The 17,949-nt window shown below is 38.0% G+C and overlaps 1 protein-coding gene across 11 annotated transcripts in view; it reads right to left on the bottom strand.

Annotated features, from left to right (window-relative positions):
* DLG2 (discs large MAGUK scaffold protein 2) overlaps positions 1–17,949 on the bottom strand; it is a 949,517-nt gene that overhangs the window by 752,684 nt on the left and 178,884 nt on the right. For 10 of the 11 annotated variants that reach the window (XM_068554434.1, XM_068554426.1, XM_068554427.1 and 7 more), the window contains exon 2: positions 15,263–15,316. The exons of the other annotated variant lie outside the window; for it this stretch is intronic. In XM_068554434.1, coding sequence (XP_068410535.1) covers positions 15,263–15,316 — 54 coding nt within the window. The remainder of the gene's footprint in view (positions 1–15,262; positions 15,317–17,949) is intronic. 11 annotated transcript variants of the gene reach the window in all.

Here is a 17,949-nt window from a genome sequence, read left to right as displayed (position 1 = left end):
GGTGACGTGCAAGGGTGGTAGAGCAAGAAGATAAGGTGCTTTAGTCTATTTAAGACCCTGTAGAGCAGAATAGACATTTCAGTTCTGGACAACTCACTCATGGACTGTTATATGTGGGAGAAATACATTACTGTCTTGCAAAAGCACTGTTATTTTGGTCTCTGTTAAATGTAAATGAAAATATATACTAAATAACACACCATGAAAGACAGTTACTACTCTCTACTTGAGGGAAAAGATGAGGGGAAAGTATCAGAAAAGTTAATTTTCCAAGGTTAGCCAGCTAGTATATGGTAGGATCAAAAGAGCCCAGAGTTCATCCTCTTTCCACTAAAGCAGGCAACCTTCTGTGAGTAAAATACTATAAAATCAAGGAGGAAGGAGACATTAATTGTGCCTAGAGGGACTGATGAGGGTTTGCTGATAGAGGTGGCAATTTAATGGGATCTTAATATATGGGTATGGAGGAAAACAGCTTTCTGGGCTAATGGAACAAAGTGAACAATGGCAGGGAGATAAGGAAGTATGGCAAAGGCTCAAGAAAACCTTGTGCCTCATTGTTGTTAAATGATCACTATTGCTTTTTGGCTTTATTTATTCAACATATATTTCAGAGTACCAACCACATAGCAGGCACAGACAAGGTCCAAGAGGTAGAGTAGTGAAAAAAGATGTCTACAAATTCCCAAATATATGGCAAGATGATACTAATGGACCAGATAAAGTCCAAATCTCATATCAAGCAAACAAGGTCTTCATAATCAGACTCAGCCCTACCTTCCCAGCCTCATGTTATACTACTGCTCTATGCTTCAGCCACACAGAACTCAGGACATATGAGTTTCCAGGTGTCTGATCATTGCCCAAACAGTTCCCTCTCCCTGAAATGTTTTTCCGTACTTTGCCTGGATACGTCTTACTTATTCAAGAGCCAGCTAAAATTCTACCTTTCTCTGACTTCCTCCAATGGGATGGTTCCTTATAGCATATTCCCTTAAAGCAGTTTCTACACATCTCCATTCATTCATTTATTCAGCCAGCCAGTCCAGTAAAAATGTGCCAGGTTATAAAGGTACAATGGTGGGAAAGATGAAGCAATTTTTCTCTGTGCTTACGGTGTTTATACTCTAGGAAGAAGTATCAGCCATAAAAGAAACAGTTATAAGGTAGTGTGATAAATTCTATGAAGGGAAATCAGAGTCTGAAGTGGAAGCATGCAACAGGGAGCACTACACCTAACCTTAGCTTCCCAGAAGGAGCATTATTTAAGCTGCATCCTTTTGGATGAGTAAGAGTGAGCCAGGCTATCACTCTGCATTATCTGCTGGATTCCACTAGACTATGAGAGTCAGTGCTTTTTAAAAGCATCCCACATGATTAAACAACAACAACACCAGGATTAAATGCTGGCTCAGATTAATTCTAAATGTGTTACACTGTACTTTAGTGAGCCCCTATAGCTTTATTTCATTCTTCCTGTATGCAGTATTTCCTACCCTACCCTTCACCCCTTCTTCAGTCTAGCATCCAGAAGCTTCTTTGGGTGTCCACTAGCATCTCTCAAATTTTAGTGTGCATAAGAATCACCTGGAGTGCTTGTAAAAACATAGATTCCTTGGCCCTACCCTCAGAGATTCTGATTCTTTAGGTCTCTGGCGGAGCTGGAGATTCAGAAATTCTAGTAGTCTTCCTGGTAAAATCTGATGCTACCAGTCCAGAGACTGCATCTTGAGTAGCAATGTTGTAGAGAAACTATACAAATCCTTCCCAGGATTATTTACCCTTGTTCTTAACCTGTTCTGCCAGGCTGAGCTCCTTGGAGCAACAGTGGCTTCTTTGCCTAGGTATATGGGGCATGTGCCTTCAAAGGAACCATTACAGAAAGAAGGGCCTGTGTGTGACTCTCATCCATCAATCACATTCTTCACTTGGACAACTGTTATATTTTCTCATTGCTTCTCACCTTAGGTCCAATACGACAAACCTACGTACAGGCTTCCCAGCGGATGAGGAGTGATGAGTACAGTAGGCAGCAAAGTGCCCTCTATAAGGGAACCACAGGGAAAAAAGATTGAAGTAGGTTTGTGAATGAATAAGTAGATCAAGTCTTCTACTGGAATAATTAAAAGAATTATTCCAGTCTAAATAGGAGTTTTATAATTTCATGGAAAAAAAATGATGGGAGAATCAGTGAACTTTTAAGAAAGCTTTTAGTAATTGCTTGCATTTGCTTCCGGGTGTGTCATGTATAAGAGCCTTTAAATTTGACAAACACTTAAGGGCCTTGAGGACAGGGACCATGTCTTCCGCATGAACATACCCAACAATTTCCTAGGAGAGTGATGACTATTTAGAAGATTTGAAAATACTTAATTCTAAGAAGGAAATGAAACCAACTCACAAAAGTTGGGAGGGTAATTTTATCGTTAATTAGGTAATATATATAAAACACCTAGAATAAAGTGGTCCTTCAGTAAATATTAGCTCCCTTCCCCTTCTATTTTTCCCTTATGATTACATAGGACAGCACTGTCCAATAGAACTTCCTGGAATGATGAACATATTCTATATCTGCATTGTTGAATATGGCACCCACTAACCATCCTGGCTACTGAGCACTTCAAATGTGGCTAGTACAACTAAGGAACTGAATTTTAAACTTTATATTATTTTAATTAAATTTAAATAACCGCATGAGGCTTGAAGCTACTGCCTTGGAGGGCACAGGTCTAAAAGCTTATACAACATACTAGTTGGCCATTACATGTGTCTATTTGCTGAACTGAATTGATCCTTTTTCCTACAGATATGCATATATTTAAGGTGAACGAGTGAAAAGGACAGCTGCCCCAAGGGCAGACCAAAAGGTGTGGTGAAAGAACAAAGACAGCAGGATCCAAACCGAAAAAAAGAAGTTTCTGCCATATTGACCAAACTTCTCAAAATTTAATATGCATACTAATAACTGGGGTTCTTCTTAAGAACACAGATTCTGATTTAGTAGGTCTTGAGTGAGATTCTATGCTCACAAACTTCCAGGTAATAATGATGCTGCTAGTCAATGGGCCACATTTTAAGAAGTAAAGATCTAGATGTAGGTCAGCCCACGAACCTACATAACTGCTATTGGCCCTACCGCTGAACTAGCTATGACTTCCGCATTCTTGTCTCAACAGTTCAAGATTAAGTCAAAGGCATGCTCTGTTTTATCAAAGGCACCCCCCCCCAATCTTATGATGAACATTTATTAAGCATCTTCTACATACTAGGAAGAATATTTATAACAACCCCTGAAAGGCAAATATTATTACTCTCGTTTTACAAATAATAAAACAGAGGCTGAGACGGATAATTTGACTTAACCTGACTTGCCTGACTTACCTCAGGCAAGTACTAACTGGCAGAGGTGGGCTTAGAACCCAGTTGCCACTGAATTCAAAGGCTAGTCTCTCTCATTAGACTCTTGTAACACAATGTGTGATGCACAATTGAGCAGCAGCTTCACCTGGAAACTTATTAGAAATGCATACTCTCAGGAGGCTTCCTATACCTACTAAATCAGAATCTGCATTTACGATCTCCAAGTGATTCTTATGTACATTAATATTTGAGAAATACTAAAAGAGGTTCCACTTTTTGCCTTGTAGAGCACAGTAACAAATGGAAAGGGATCTGCTGATTGTGGCAGTTGAGAAATGGATTTAGGTTGGCTAGGTTTGATTGTGGAACAAATATTGATAGCACTGCCTCTATTGCTAAATTCCTATTGCCTCATGGGCATAGTTAAGCCAATATTAAGCTGTTTTCTGGCGTGTAAGTATATTTCATTTCTGGATAATACTACAAATCCAACAGATAAAAATATCAACAACATAGTTTTAACAGTGTTCATGGGAAACACCACCAAAAGAAACAAATGTGTTTGCTGAAAAATAAATGTACTAAAATCAGCAAATTCTTCCAAACTATCTCCATTATTAATCACTGCCAGAATTGTTCAAAGAAACAAACAATTCTGCTTTCTCTCCCTTCATGGATAATTCTGGAAAACCATCCAATTAAAAGTGAATAGTAGCCTAAATCACAAGGGTCTGTTTTTGTACAAAGTAACTCAAAGAAATCAATGCCTAACTCTCCAGCTCTATGACCAAGTGCTTGGTCATCCCATTTCTGCAATATGGCAACTTCCTCCTCAGAGAGTTCTTATTCTCAGCTTCCTGCCGCTGGGATCAATCAGAAATGCATTTTAAATCTTGTTTAACAACACCTCTTGGTCTCAAGCCCATTCTTTGGCTCCGAATGAAACTCACTGCTAATGTGATTGTTTCTCTATGTCCCTGAATCCACATTTTTATTTTCTCTCATCCCCCTCTCTTCTCACCAATCTTTCACTCACACTGTCAGCCTTTCCTAGGGTCGTTTTATCCCTTTTAAATCACTATCTTGTCCTCTGCCCCAGAATCATAGTTCTATTTTCATCCAGTGACCTTTCACATTTAAAGCTCTCTATAAAAATCTCACTGATAATATTATAAGAATATTATCATGGCTTTCAAATTGCTTTTACATAAATGATCTTCTGGGCACTCAAATACAATGCGTGATAGTAGTAAGGACTCTCAACATTTTTGTAACCTAACTCTTCCTTCTTCTTTTCTCTCATCTACTCTCCTCTCTTTTCTCTCTCTCTCACTTTCTTGGGAGGTTTTCCAAGACACCATCCTGGAATTTCTGGAACAAAGCTCCTTGTCTCCACTGTTATTTCTACCTCTGGAAATAAAGTGGCAGACAAAAAAATGTCTCACAGGAAAGCAAAATCATTATACTGCTAATACTAGCTAGATGTTCCTTTTATTTTCAATATTTTCCCTTAGACATCCTTGATAATGTACACAATCACTCTCCATACCAGTTGAATCAGTTCCCCTTGGCACTTTGTTTATTTCTACCAATATTTTTAAAGTGTAACATTCTTTCTTTTGTACCTATTTTTTCTTACAATGGGACATATACAGATTCTTAGTCCTTTTATTTAAGGCTTTGGTGGGGTAAATTAGTTTCTTGTTTAGCAAATATTCACTCCTTCCTCCACTTTGAATTTGGCAATATGACTTACTTTGGCCACTGGGGTGTTAGTAGATGAGATATGAGCAGAGGCTCTAACTGAACTTGTGTCCTGGGCTTGTATATTCTTGCCTCCTTTATCGAAAATAAGGTGCCCATATGTGTGTGGGTTTACGTCTGGGCTTTCTATCCTGTTCCATTGATCTATATTTCTGTTTTTGTGCCAGTACATACTGTCTTGATTACTGTAGCTTTGTAGTATAGTGTAAAGTCCGGGAGCTTGATTCCTCCAGCTCCGTTTTTCTTTCTCAAGATTGCTTTGGCCTTTCGGAGTCTTTTGTGTTTCCATACACATTCTGAAATTTTTTTTTCTAGTTCTGTGAACTAGAACATTGCCATTGGTAGTTTCATAGGGATTGCATTGAATCTGTAGATTTTCACAATGTTGATTCTACCAATCCAAGAACATGGTATATCTCTCCAACTGTTTGTATCATCTTTAATTTCTTTCATCAGTATCTTATAGTTTTCTGCATACAGCTCTTTTGTCTCCTTAGGTAGGTTTATTCCTAGGTATTTTATTCTTTTTGTTCCAATGGTGAATGGGAGTGTTTCTTTAATTTCTCTTTCAGATTTTTCATCATTAGTGTATAGGAATGTAAGAGATTACTGGGCATTAATTTTGTATCCTGCTACTTTACCAAATTCACTGATTAGCTCTAGTAGTTTTCTGGTAGCATCCTTAGGATTATCTATGTTTAGTATCACGTCACCTGCAAACAGTGACAGCTTTACTTCTTCTTTTCTGATTTGGATTCATTTTCTTTCGTTTTCTTCTCTGATTGCTGTGGCTAAAACTTCCAAAACTATGTTGAATAACAGTGGTGAGAGGGGACAACCTTGTCTTGTTCCTGATCTTAGAGGAAATGCTTTCAGTTTTTCACCATTGAGAACGATGTTGGCTGTGGGTTTGCCATATATGGTCTTTATTATGTTGACCTAAGTTCCCTCTATGCCTACTTTCTGGAGGGTTTTTATCATAAGTGGGTGTTGAATTTTGTTGAAAGATTTTTCTGCATCTATTGAGATGATCATATGGTTTTTCTCCTTCAATTTGTTGATATGGTGTATCACATTGATTGATTTGCGTATACTGAAGAATCCTTGCATTCCTGGGATAAACCCCACTTGATCATGGTGTATGATCCTTTTAATGTACTGTTGGATTCTGTTTGCTAGTATTTTGTTGAGGATTTTTGCATCTATGTTCATCACTGATATTGGCCTGTAGTCTTCTTTCTTTGTGACATCTTAGTCTGGTTTTGGTATCAGGGTGATGGTGGCCTTGTAGACTGAGTTTGGGAGTATTCCTCCCTCTGCTATATTTTGGAAGAGTTTGAGGATAGATGTTATCTCTTCTCTAAATGTTTGATAGATTTTGCCTGTGAAGCCATCTGGTCCTGGGCTTTTGTTTGTTGGAAGATTTTTAAGCACAGTTTCAATTTTGGTGCTTGTGATTGGTCTGTTTATATTTTCTATTTCTTCCTGGTTCAGTCTTGGAAGGTTGTGCTTTTCTAAGAATTTGTCCATTTCTTCCAGGTTGTCCATTTTATTGGCATACAGTTGCTTGTAGTAATCTCGCATGATCCTTTGTATTTCTGCAGTGTCAGTTGTTACTTCTCCTGTTTCATTTCTAATTCTATTGATTTGAATCTTCTCCCTTTTTTTCTTGATGTGTCTGGTTAGCGGTTTATCAATTTCGTTTATCTTTTCAAAGAACGAGCTTTTACTTTTACTGATCTTTTCTATTGTTTCCTTCATTTCTTTTTCATTTATTTCTGATCTGATCTTTATGATTTCTTTCCTTCTGCTAACTTTGGGGTTCTTTTGTTCTTCTTTCTCTAATTGCTTTAGGTGTCAGGTTAGGTTGTTTATTTGAGATGCTTCTTGTTTCTTGAGGTAGGATTGTATTGCTATAAACTTCCCTGTTAGAACTGTTTTTGCTGCATTCCATAGGTTTTGGCCCGTAATGTTTTCATTGTCATTTTTTTCGAGGTATTTTTTGATTTCCTCTTTGATTTCTTTAGTGATCTCTTGGTTATTTAGTAGAGTATTGTTTAGCCTCCATGTGTTTGTATTTTTTACAGATTTTTCCCTGTAATTGGTATCTAGTCTCATAGCGTTGTGGTCAGAAAAGATACTTGATATGATCTCAATTTTCTTAAATTTACCAAGGCTTGATTTGTGACCCTAGACATGATGTATGTTCCCTGAGCACTTGAGAAGAAAGTGTTTTCTGTTGTTTTTGGATGGAATGTCCTATAAATATCAATCAAATCATCTTGATTAATGTAACATTTAAAGCATGTGTTTCCTTATTTATTTTCATTTTGGTTGATCTGTCCATTGGTGAAAGTGGGGTGTTAAAGTCCCCTACTATGATTGTGTTACTGTCGATTTCCCATTTTATGGCTGTTATCATTTTCCTTATGTATTGAGGTACTCCTATGTTGGGTGCATAAATATTTACAACTGTTACACCTTCTTGGATTACCTCTTGATCATTATGTAGTGTCCTTCTTTCTCTCTTGTAATAGTCTTTATATTAAAGTCTATTTTGTCTGATATAAGAATTGCTACTCCAGCTTTCTTTTGATTTCAATTTGCATGGAATACCTTTTTCCATCCCCTCACTTTCAGTCTGTATTGTCCCTAGGTCTGAAGTGGGTCTCTTGTAGACAGCATATATACGGGTCTTGTTTTTGTATCCATTCAGCCAATCTATGTCTTTTGGTTGGAGCATTTAATCCATTTACATTAAAGGTAGTTATCAGTATGTATTTTTCTATTACCATTTTCTTAATTGCTTTGGGTTTGTTATTGTAGGTCTTTTCCTTCGCTTGTGTTTCCTGCCTAGAGAAGTTCCTTTAGCATTTGTTGTAAAGCTGGTTTGGTGGTGCTGAATTCTCTTAGCTTTTGCTTGTCTGTGAAGGATTTAATTTTTCCGTCGAATCTGAATGAGATCCTTGCTGGGTAGAGTAGTCTTGGTTGTAGGTTTTTCCCTTTCATCACTTTAAATATGTCCTGCCACTCCCTTCTGGCTTGCAGAGTTTCTGCTGAAAGATCAGCTGTTCACCTTATGGGGATTCCCTTGTATGTTATTTGTTGTTTTTCCCTTGCTGCTTTTAATATTTTTTCTTTGTACTTAATGTTTGATAGTTTGATTAATATGTGTCTTGGCATGTTTCTCCTTGGATTTATCCTGTATGGGACTCTCTGTCCTTCCTGGACTTGTTTGACTATTTCCATTCCCATGTTAGGGAAGTTTCCAACTATAATCCCTTCAAACATTCTCTCAGTCCCTTTCTTTTTCTCTTCTTCTTCTGGGACCACTATAATTTGAATGTTGTTGCATTTAATGTTGTCCTAGAGGTCTCTGAGACTGTCCTCAATTCTTTTCATTCTTTTTTCTTTATTCTGCTCTGCGGTAGTTATTTCCACTATTTTATCTTCCAGGTCACTTATCTGTTCTTCTGTCTCAGTTATTCTGCTATTGATTCCTTCTACAGAATTTTAAATTTCATTTATTGTGTTGTTTGTCATTGTTTGTTTGCTCTTTAGTTCTTCTGGGTCCTTGTTAAATGTTTCTTGTATTTTCTCCATTCTATTTCCAAGATTTTGGATCATCTTTACTATCATTACTCTGAATTCTTTTTCAGGTAGACTGCCTATTTCCTCTTCGTTTGTTTGGTCTGGTGGGTTTTGACCTTGCTCCTTCATCTGCTGTGTATTTCTCTGTCTTCTCATTTTGCTTAACTTACTGTGTTTGGGGTCTCCTTTTCACAGGCTGCAGGTTCGTAGTTCCCGTTGTTTTTGGTGTCTGCCCCCAGTGGGTAAGGTGGGTTCAGTGGGTTGTGTAGGCTTCCTGGTGGAGGGGACTGGTGGCTGTGTTCTGGTGGATGAGGCTGGATCTTGTCTTTCTGGTGGGCAGGACCGCGTCTGGTGGTGTGTTTTGGGGTGTCTGTGACCTTATTATGAGTTTAGGCAGCTCTCTGCTAATCGGTGGGTTGTGTTCCTGTATTGCTAGTTGTTTGGCATAGGGTGTCCAGCACTGTAGCTTGCTGGTCGTTGAGTGGAGTTGGGTTTTAGTTTTGAGATGGAGATCTCTGGGAGACCTTTCCCGTTTGATATTACATGGAGCTGAGAGGTCTCTGGTGGACCAATGTCCTGAACTCAGCTCTCCCATCTCAGAGGCACAGGCTTGACACCCGGCCAGAGCACCAAGACCCTGTCAGCCACACATCAGGTATGTGGGGAATTTCTTGCCTTTTGGGAAGTCTGAGGTCTTCTGCCAGCATTCAGTAGGTGTTCTGTAGGAGTTGTTCCACGTGTAGATGTATTTCTGATATATCTGTGGGGAGGAAGGTGATCTCCACATCTTACTCCTCCACCGTCTTGAAGGTCTCTCAAAACTCATGATTCTTGAGTATACCATTTCCCACAGTATATTTCCAGAAAACAGGTCAAAGTATAACCACTATGAAATGAATGCTAGAGAAGGGTGGACAGAAAAGGCATTCTAGAACCTCTCTAACTTTATTTTTCTAAAGCAGAAAGAATGGGATTTATTTGGATGGTGTTCAATATAGAAGTCTGAGGGGTCTGCTGAAGGGAAGAAGTATGTCCAGAGAGGAGGTTTCCATGCCAGTTGGCTACAGAGTACCAAGATGGGAGCCTGCTACCTTTACACCAAGTCAACCCAGGGGAGCTGGACTTACAGATCACACACAGGCTCTCTCATTCTAAACTCTGCCAGAAGAGAGTGTTTTTAATACCTGTCATAAGACAATATTCAATATATAATGGGGAACAATAAAAAGACTGAGCAAAAATGGAAACTACAGAGTGTTGAAATGGGGATTTTCTTCTTCTCTCCTTGTTTTTCCCTCAGTGATTTTAATCTTCATATAGGGTATTCCTGCTTTGCATCAGAGGCTGGACTGTGCCATATGTAAGAGGCTACTCAACTCTAAAATATCATGATCTCTTACAACAATGAGTTTATTTGAAGCATTCATGCTTAAGAAACTTAGTGACCCCTTTGTTAATGACAGACACTTAAAGAGCTCTAAGATCCCTTAACTTACCTGCCTTTTTTTAAAAAAAGCAGAATTCTCTTTAAATATCTTTTTTATTTTAAAGTCTATTTTGTCTGACATGAGAATTGCTACTCCAGCTTTCTTTTGATTTCCATTTGTGTGGAATATCTTTTTCCATCCCCTCACTTTCAGTCTGTATGTGTCCCTAGGTCTGAAGTGGGTGTCTTGTAGACAGCATATATATGGGTCTTGTTTTTGTATCCATTCAGTCAATCTATGTCTTTTGGTTGGAGCATTTTATCCATTTACATTTAAGGTAATTATTGATATGTATGTTCCTATTACCATTTTCTTAATTGTTTTGGGTTTGTTATTGTAGGTCTTTTCCTTCTTTTGTGTTTCCTGCCTAGAGAAGTTCCTTTAGCATTTGTTGTAAAGCTGGTTTGGTGGTGCTGAATTCTTTTAGCTATTGCTTGTCTGTAAAGCTTTTTAAAACAAAGACTATGACAAGAGACAAAGAAGGACACTACATAATGATCAAGGGATCAATCCAAGAAGAAGATATAACAATTGTAAATATTTATGCACCCAACATAGGAGTACCTCAATACATAAGGCAAATACTAACAGCCATAAAAGGGGAAATCGACAGTAACAAAATCATAGTAGGGGACTTTAAGACCCCACTTTCACCAATGGACAGATCATCCAAAATGAAAATAAATACGGAAACACAAGCTTTAAATGATACATTAAACAAGATGGACTTGTTTGATATTTATAGGACATTCCATCCAAAAACAACAGAATACACATTCTTCTCAAGTGCTCATGGAGCATTCTCCAGGATAGATCATATCTTGGGTCACAAATCAAGCCTTGGTAAATTTAAGAAAATTAAAATCGTATCAAGTATCTTTTCTGACCACAACGCCATGAGACTAGATATCAATTACAGGAAAAAATCTGTAAAAAATACAAACACATGGAGGCTAAACAATACACTACTTAATAACCAAGAGATCACTGAAGAAATCAAAGAGGAAATCCAAAAATGCCTAGAAACAAAGGACAATGAAAACACGACGACCCAAAACCTATGGGATGCAGCAAAAGCAGTTCTAAGAGGGAAGTTTATAGCAATACAATCCTACTTTAAGAAACAAGAAACATCTCAAATAAACAACCTAACCTTACACCTAAAACAATTAGAGAAAGAAGAACAAAAGAACCCCAAAGTTAGCAGAAGGAAAGAAATCATAAAGATCAGATCATAAATAAATGAAAAAGAAATGAAGGAAATGATAGCAAAGATCAATAAAACTGGAAGCTGGTTCTTTGAGAAGATAAACAAAATTGATAAACCATTAGCCAGACTTATCAAGGAAAAAAGGGAGAAGACTCAAATCAATAGAATTAGAAATAAAAAAGGAGAAGTAGGGCTTCCCTGGTGGCGCAGTGGTTGAGAATCTGCCTGCCAATGCAGGGGACACGGGTTCGAGCCCTGGTCTGGGAAGATCCCACATGCCGCGGAGCAACTGGGCCCGTGAGCCACAACTACTGAGCCTGAGCGTCTGGAGCCTCTGCTCCGCAACAAGAGAGGCCGCGATAGTGAGAGGCCCGCGCACCGCGATGAAGAGTGGCCCCCACTCGCCGCAACTGGAGAAAGCCCTCACACAGAAACGAAGACCCAACACAGCCAAAAATAAACATAATAAATAAATAATAAATAAAAATTAAAAAAAAAAAAAAAGGAGAAGTAACAACTGACACTGCAGAAATACAAAGGATCATGAGAGATTACTCTATAAGCAACTATATGCCAATAAAATGGACAACCTGGAAGAAATGGACAAATTCTTAGAAATGCACAAGCTTCTGAGACTGAACCAGGAAGAAATAGAAAATATGAACAGACCAATCACAAGCACTGAAATTGAAACTGTGCTTAAAAATCTTCCAACAAACAAGAGCCCAGGACCAGATGGCTTCACAGAGGACCATATATTTCTAAAACCAAACTTGCTATTTGGCCAAATTAATATATTTACTTGTAATGAAATTATTTTTGGGGAGGACTTTAATACATAAGTTAAAATTTGTCATTTAGGTAATATTTTAAGGAAGGAAATGTTCTTATGCAACATGACTGAAATGCTCTGGGGAACTCTGAAATTGGTTTTTCATTAAATAGAGCTGAAATTATGTGAACAACTAGAACATGTGACAGAAAATAGGAAAACAAAGTATAGAACACCAGGGAATGAGAAAATAGACTGCAAAAGGAACAGTGATTTGTTCGAGGTCACCCAGTGAGTCAGGAACAAAAGGGAGGGTTAGGCCTATGTCCAGACACAAAGCACATTCATCTACATTAATGCTTGTGTGCTAAATCTGCCATTTTTCAATGTAGAATATAATTATGTTTCTTATACATGGGGGAAGATATTAATATTTAATATTCTCTCAGGGTCTAGCACATGTTACTGCATAAGTATTTATTGAATAAAATAATAAATAACTAAACTCCCATTAACCGGAAGTTAATGAAGCATGATTTCACATACATAACCTTATTAGATCCTCACTATCACCTCTGAGGTAGATATTATAATTCCTATCTTATATATCAATTTAGGTCCAGAAGGAGTAAATGAATAGCTCAACAACACACTGCCATGAGAATTAGGACAGTTTCATCATACTTAGCAAATGTCTCTAAAGATCCTACTCTTAAGGAAGCTCAAAGAGGGTTTGCATTAAGTACAAAAAAGTTGAAGATAATTTTTAAAAATCCCTTTGAAGAACTTAAAATCAGATACAAAATTGATATTTAGGAGAATGAGAGCAATTTGATTAATTTGTTATACTTGGCTGATTTTACTAGCTAATCAGTTGGGCTACCAATCAAGCATGTCTATTCAAAATCCTTAGATTCTTATTCATAAATTATTTGTACATAAGGGAATCTGGAAGTTAGTCATGAGAACCCTAATAGAAGGCTTTGAATAAATATAGGTGTATCACAAGAAAGCAGTCCTACTTAACACGGTCAAGTCTCTGTGCTCCATGTCTACTTCAAAGCACTGCTCATCTGCTTTAGATGATGCCAATGGATATAGTAAAGAGATTCACTATATTAAAGACATAGAATCCCTTAATATATATATGGATCCCTGCCTAAAGGGTATTGAAGCTTCTGTGACAACTTGTCATCCACCCAAAGCTACACATTGCTGAGGAGTAAGTAACAAAACTTTGTTCTCAAGCTGAGAGGCAGAAAAGGAGGGAGGGAAGGAGGAAACACAAGCAGCAGCAAGATCAGAGTTAAGTAAGATCTCAAACTCTACAGCCAGGATACCTAGATTCATTCTTGGCTCTGCCTGTTACTGTGCAATTTTGAGAAAGTTATTTAACTTCTTTATGACTCAGTTTCCTCATCCGTAAAATGGAGAAATTAATAGTACCTGTCTCATAGGGTTGTTACGAGGATTAAATGAGTTAATATTTGATAAGTGCTTAAAGCAGCGTCAGGCATACAATAATCCCAATATAAATGTTTGAAAAACAAAGGAGGATAGGAAGAGTGAGAGATAGAATAGGGAATACTATGTGTCTTTAACATTTGCTTTGCTTCCTTCCAACAGAGTCGTTTACTTTCCACAGCTGGGGCCACTTGATTCCTACTGGTAAGCTTAACCCCATTTCCAGTCTGACCCTAAACGACTCTTGTTCAGAAAGACTTAAGAAGCCCTAGTTCAGTAGTTCAGGTGATTCAGCATTAAGTCAAGCTCGCTGTTATTCTTGTCCTGACCCTGCGTCCCAGTTTTAATCACTTGTCCCTGTAATCAAGTCCCAACTTGCATTCCAGTTCTAGCATTCTGCTCCCCTGTGGCCGAGTCCCGGCTTGCAGAACCTGCTCAGGACCTCCAGTTCCTCTGAGGCAGGTATCTCCCAAAGGGAAGCCTTTAGACTAGACACACTTTGGCACAGAGTGTTTGAAATTTTGAGAATTAGTTGCCTGTAAAATTGTATAAAAATTCAAATTTCTGATTTCTCTTGAGAAACTGAATGATCTGGCAACTCTTGATCCCATTTCCCTTTGGTACCCACCCACTGGAGCCAAGGGGCAGCTGCTCCCACTTTGGAAGATCACGTGCTCTCTATTCCCCACTGTCTCCATGCCTCCTGCTCCATCTATTTCTGTGACTTGCTTGGTCCTTGTAGGCATTTGAGGTTGGGGTCTAAGACTGAGAATAGCCAATACTTACCAAGCACTTTGTACTCATTTAATCAAAGACCAGGGATCTGTTTGTTCTTGTGCATTATGCCTGCAGCCCTTCTCTTTGCTTCAAACCTTCTGTCTGCATGCATCTGTGTCCCATCTTCCTAAATCACTCTCCTCTATCCATCAGCTAGGGCGACTCACAAAGCTTTACGACTTTATGGACCTCCATAAAGTCAACCACTCATACCACTGTGGCCCAGCACCACTCTCCAATCACCCTTCCCCAGCCAGACTGTCATCAAGAATTTTGGCCATCATAGTGGTTATATTTCAGATACAGAATTTTGGGCTTTACTGATCTGCCTGTACCTTTTATCTCATGCCCCATGCTTTTATAAAACCATACATCTTATTATATATAGATAGAATTCACCCTCCCAAAATTTTGTTCCAATTCTTGTTATAAGCCTAGCAAAAGCCATCAAATATTTATTGATCACTTATTATGTTCTAGACTCTATCATATAAATTGATTTGAGTATTCCTTTATTAAGAAACCCAGAGAAGTTTATTCAATCTCTTTTCAGGGAACCACTTAAGAAACTTAACATTATTTGATCACAATTGGCTGTGGTTTTTTCTTCTCATGATAGGCCCTTGTGCTTTACAAAACAATGAATCAAAGAGGAAAATGTCAGCATGCCTAAGCTGTGACTTAGCAAATATCAAAAGAAAACTCACAAAACTCATGCTACACATCATTTCATGAGATTATCTGGATTGGGTAAAATGGAATATGTACAAAATTTTAAATTCAGCTGATTGAGTTCTATCAGTTTTTAAAGATAGTCTTAATAAAAATGTTACTTACATAAGGAATCGTGTCCAAAGTATCTGTGTTGACAATTATAGGAGCAGGGCTGGCCTAAAAAAGAGAAATAGAAAAAAGTTTTAAATAACAAGTTGTCTATTCTGAGATAGGATCTGTTAACTTATTTAACCAAGAGCTCAACAGTATTTCTTGAGAACCTGTATAAGCACTATGTCAGGTGATGTGGGGGGATAAATGAAGTGGCTCAGAGTTCCCTTCACCCTCTTCCCTTCAAATATTTGTTTGCTACATTGACCACATAATGAAATGAAGTAAGCAACAGAACTCAAAGGTGAGGAAGTGAGGATTTGTGCAGTGTAAGAGGCAAGGACTTCTAATAAATTTGGCGAGGAGTTAAAAATTTCTTTCTCTTTCTTTTTTTTTTTTTTTAAAGATTTATTGATTGATTGATTGCTATGTTGGGTCTTCGTTTCTGCGCGAGGGCTTTCCCCAGTTGCGGCAAGCGGGGGCCACTCTTCATCGCGGTGCGCGGGCCTCTCACTATCGCGGCCCCTCCCGTTGCGGGGCACAGGCTCCAGACGCGCAGGCTCAGTAGTTGTGGCTCACGGGCCCAGTTGCTCCGCGGCATGTGGGATCTTCCCAGACCAGGGCTCGAACCCGTGTCCCCTGCATTAGCAGGCAGATTCTCAACCACTGCGCCACCAGGGAAGCCCTAAAAATTTCTTCATGAGATGGCTGTGCTAAAGAATTTTGATTTCTCTCTCATGGAAGCAAAATTAAACCTAAAACAATCTAACTCTTTTCTTTAAACTGGCTTTTGAGAGCATGTTGTATACAAAGCAAAATAGAAGGGTTCACTTATTGACATCTTATATATATTTACCTATTTTTCATGCTGTGTCATACCTTTTCTTTGTCATTTATGCACCTTTGACGATATACTTTAGATACCCTTAGAAAATTAAAAATTAGTCAAAGGAGGCAGAAAATCATATTAGATATGCTAAAGTTTCTTTAAAAAAATTTGTACAAAATACAGCCATTCCTCTTAAAGTTGAATAGGAATCTGTGTAAAACTGATACAGGAGTGTTACAAGCCAAGTCATTAGGAAATAAGAGATTGCAATCTATTTGCATCAACCAATCTGACTTCATGAATATTAAGTAGATCTATCTTTATTTTCTGTTTCTAGAATATTCACAGCAACGTTTCCTTCATCCCCCGAAGGATCTTTAATCTCCTTCCCAAACTGCAGATTTCATTTAGATAGAGGAAATAGTCTCATCATGATTAATCGAGAGCTGTCCTATACGACACGGTAGTTTGCGCAAGTACTCAACTTTGGGGACATTTCATTAGCTATGCCCTCTGGAGTTAACAGAGTTAACAGCTTTTTAATGTCAATCTGTGCCTATGGAATCCTAATCTAATGGCAAAACAAATGGCAATCCAGCAGATTTTACAGAACAAAATTCCATGTTTTAACTAAAATCACTGGTCAGTGAAAACACGACCCTGTTCTACATATCTGCATAGTGGGTCAACTAAATATTCATGGTTTATTTGTTAACTCCTAATATCAAGTACCTTGTGGATAAATAGGGGCTCTGGAGAAAGACAGTTTCCACTGGACCTCACCAAAAAACAGTGTTTGTTAAGAGGCCTGTAGTATAGGGAGAAGAACATGAGGTTTGGAGTCAGAAGACCTGGGCTCAAGTTTGGTTTGCCAACTTCCTGATTATATGATTTGGGGGCTCAGCAACTTCCTGGTAATTTGATCTGGGGGCAAGCCCACTAACTCTCTTTGCCTCATTTTCCTTCTCTGTAGAATGGAAATAGAAATAATCACCTTCTAAAAAGGTTGTCTGAAGAATAAATGAGGTGATATATTTGAATGTGCTTTGTAAACATAAATTTCAGAATCAATGTTAAATACTATCATTAGTTAATGCCCCTAAAGATGGACTATCATAAGGATAAAATATCATTGGATGGTTTGTGAATTGTTTATGCCCCAGAGATCTCAATGCTATGTTAGTGGCCCAGTTGAAATAAAAAGAACTGATTAGATCAAGAAAATTACCATTTATTAAACACATATTACTTGCCCATTTATAAGAATATATATATATATATATATATATATATCTCCTAATTTAATCTCCACAAAACCATACAGATGAGGCGTTATTGTCACTATCCCTATGTTATAGATGAGAAAACTGAGGCTCAGAGAAAATGACAGCTGAGATTTCACACTAGCCTTTCTGATCCATTTTTTCCACACTGAGTTGTTCTATGATTCCATTTTCCAGGAGTCTCCATCACAAGAGTCCTGCAGTGATTTGAGATCTCTAGCAAGAGCAGCAAGTAAGACCCAGGCAAAGCAAAGACCACCCTGAAGGTAAGAGATGCCACAGGAATCTTGCATATTAGATGTTGAAAGCAACCTGGTAATTCCTTAATAGTTTTTGTTGTTGCTGTTTGTTCTTTAGTTTTGATGATGTTTCTTCTGTGCTTTCTAATTGGTTCCCAGGACTCCCAAAAGATTTGTGTCTTGTCTCCTTGACTAGACTTCAAACTTTCTGAGTATCATATGCAATACTTGTATTCCCCCTTATTATCTACTACACTTTGATCAATAAATATGCATTGATTTGATTTGGGACTTTCAACTCATCTTACTCTTGTTTTCCTTCTTATAAATTGCATTAATGTAGTCTGG

This window comes from Eschrichtius robustus, chromosome 11 (assembly GCF_028021215.1).
Source record: "Eschrichtius robustus isolate mEscRob2 chromosome 11, mEscRob2.pri, whole genome shotgun sequence".
In the NCBI taxonomy this organism is placed as follows: Eukaryota; Metazoa; Chordata; class Mammalia; order Artiodactyla; family Eschrichtiidae; genus Eschrichtius; species Eschrichtius robustus.
Note: the sequence above shows the minus strand (reverse complement) of the source record. Positions and strands in the feature narration are given on the sequence as shown.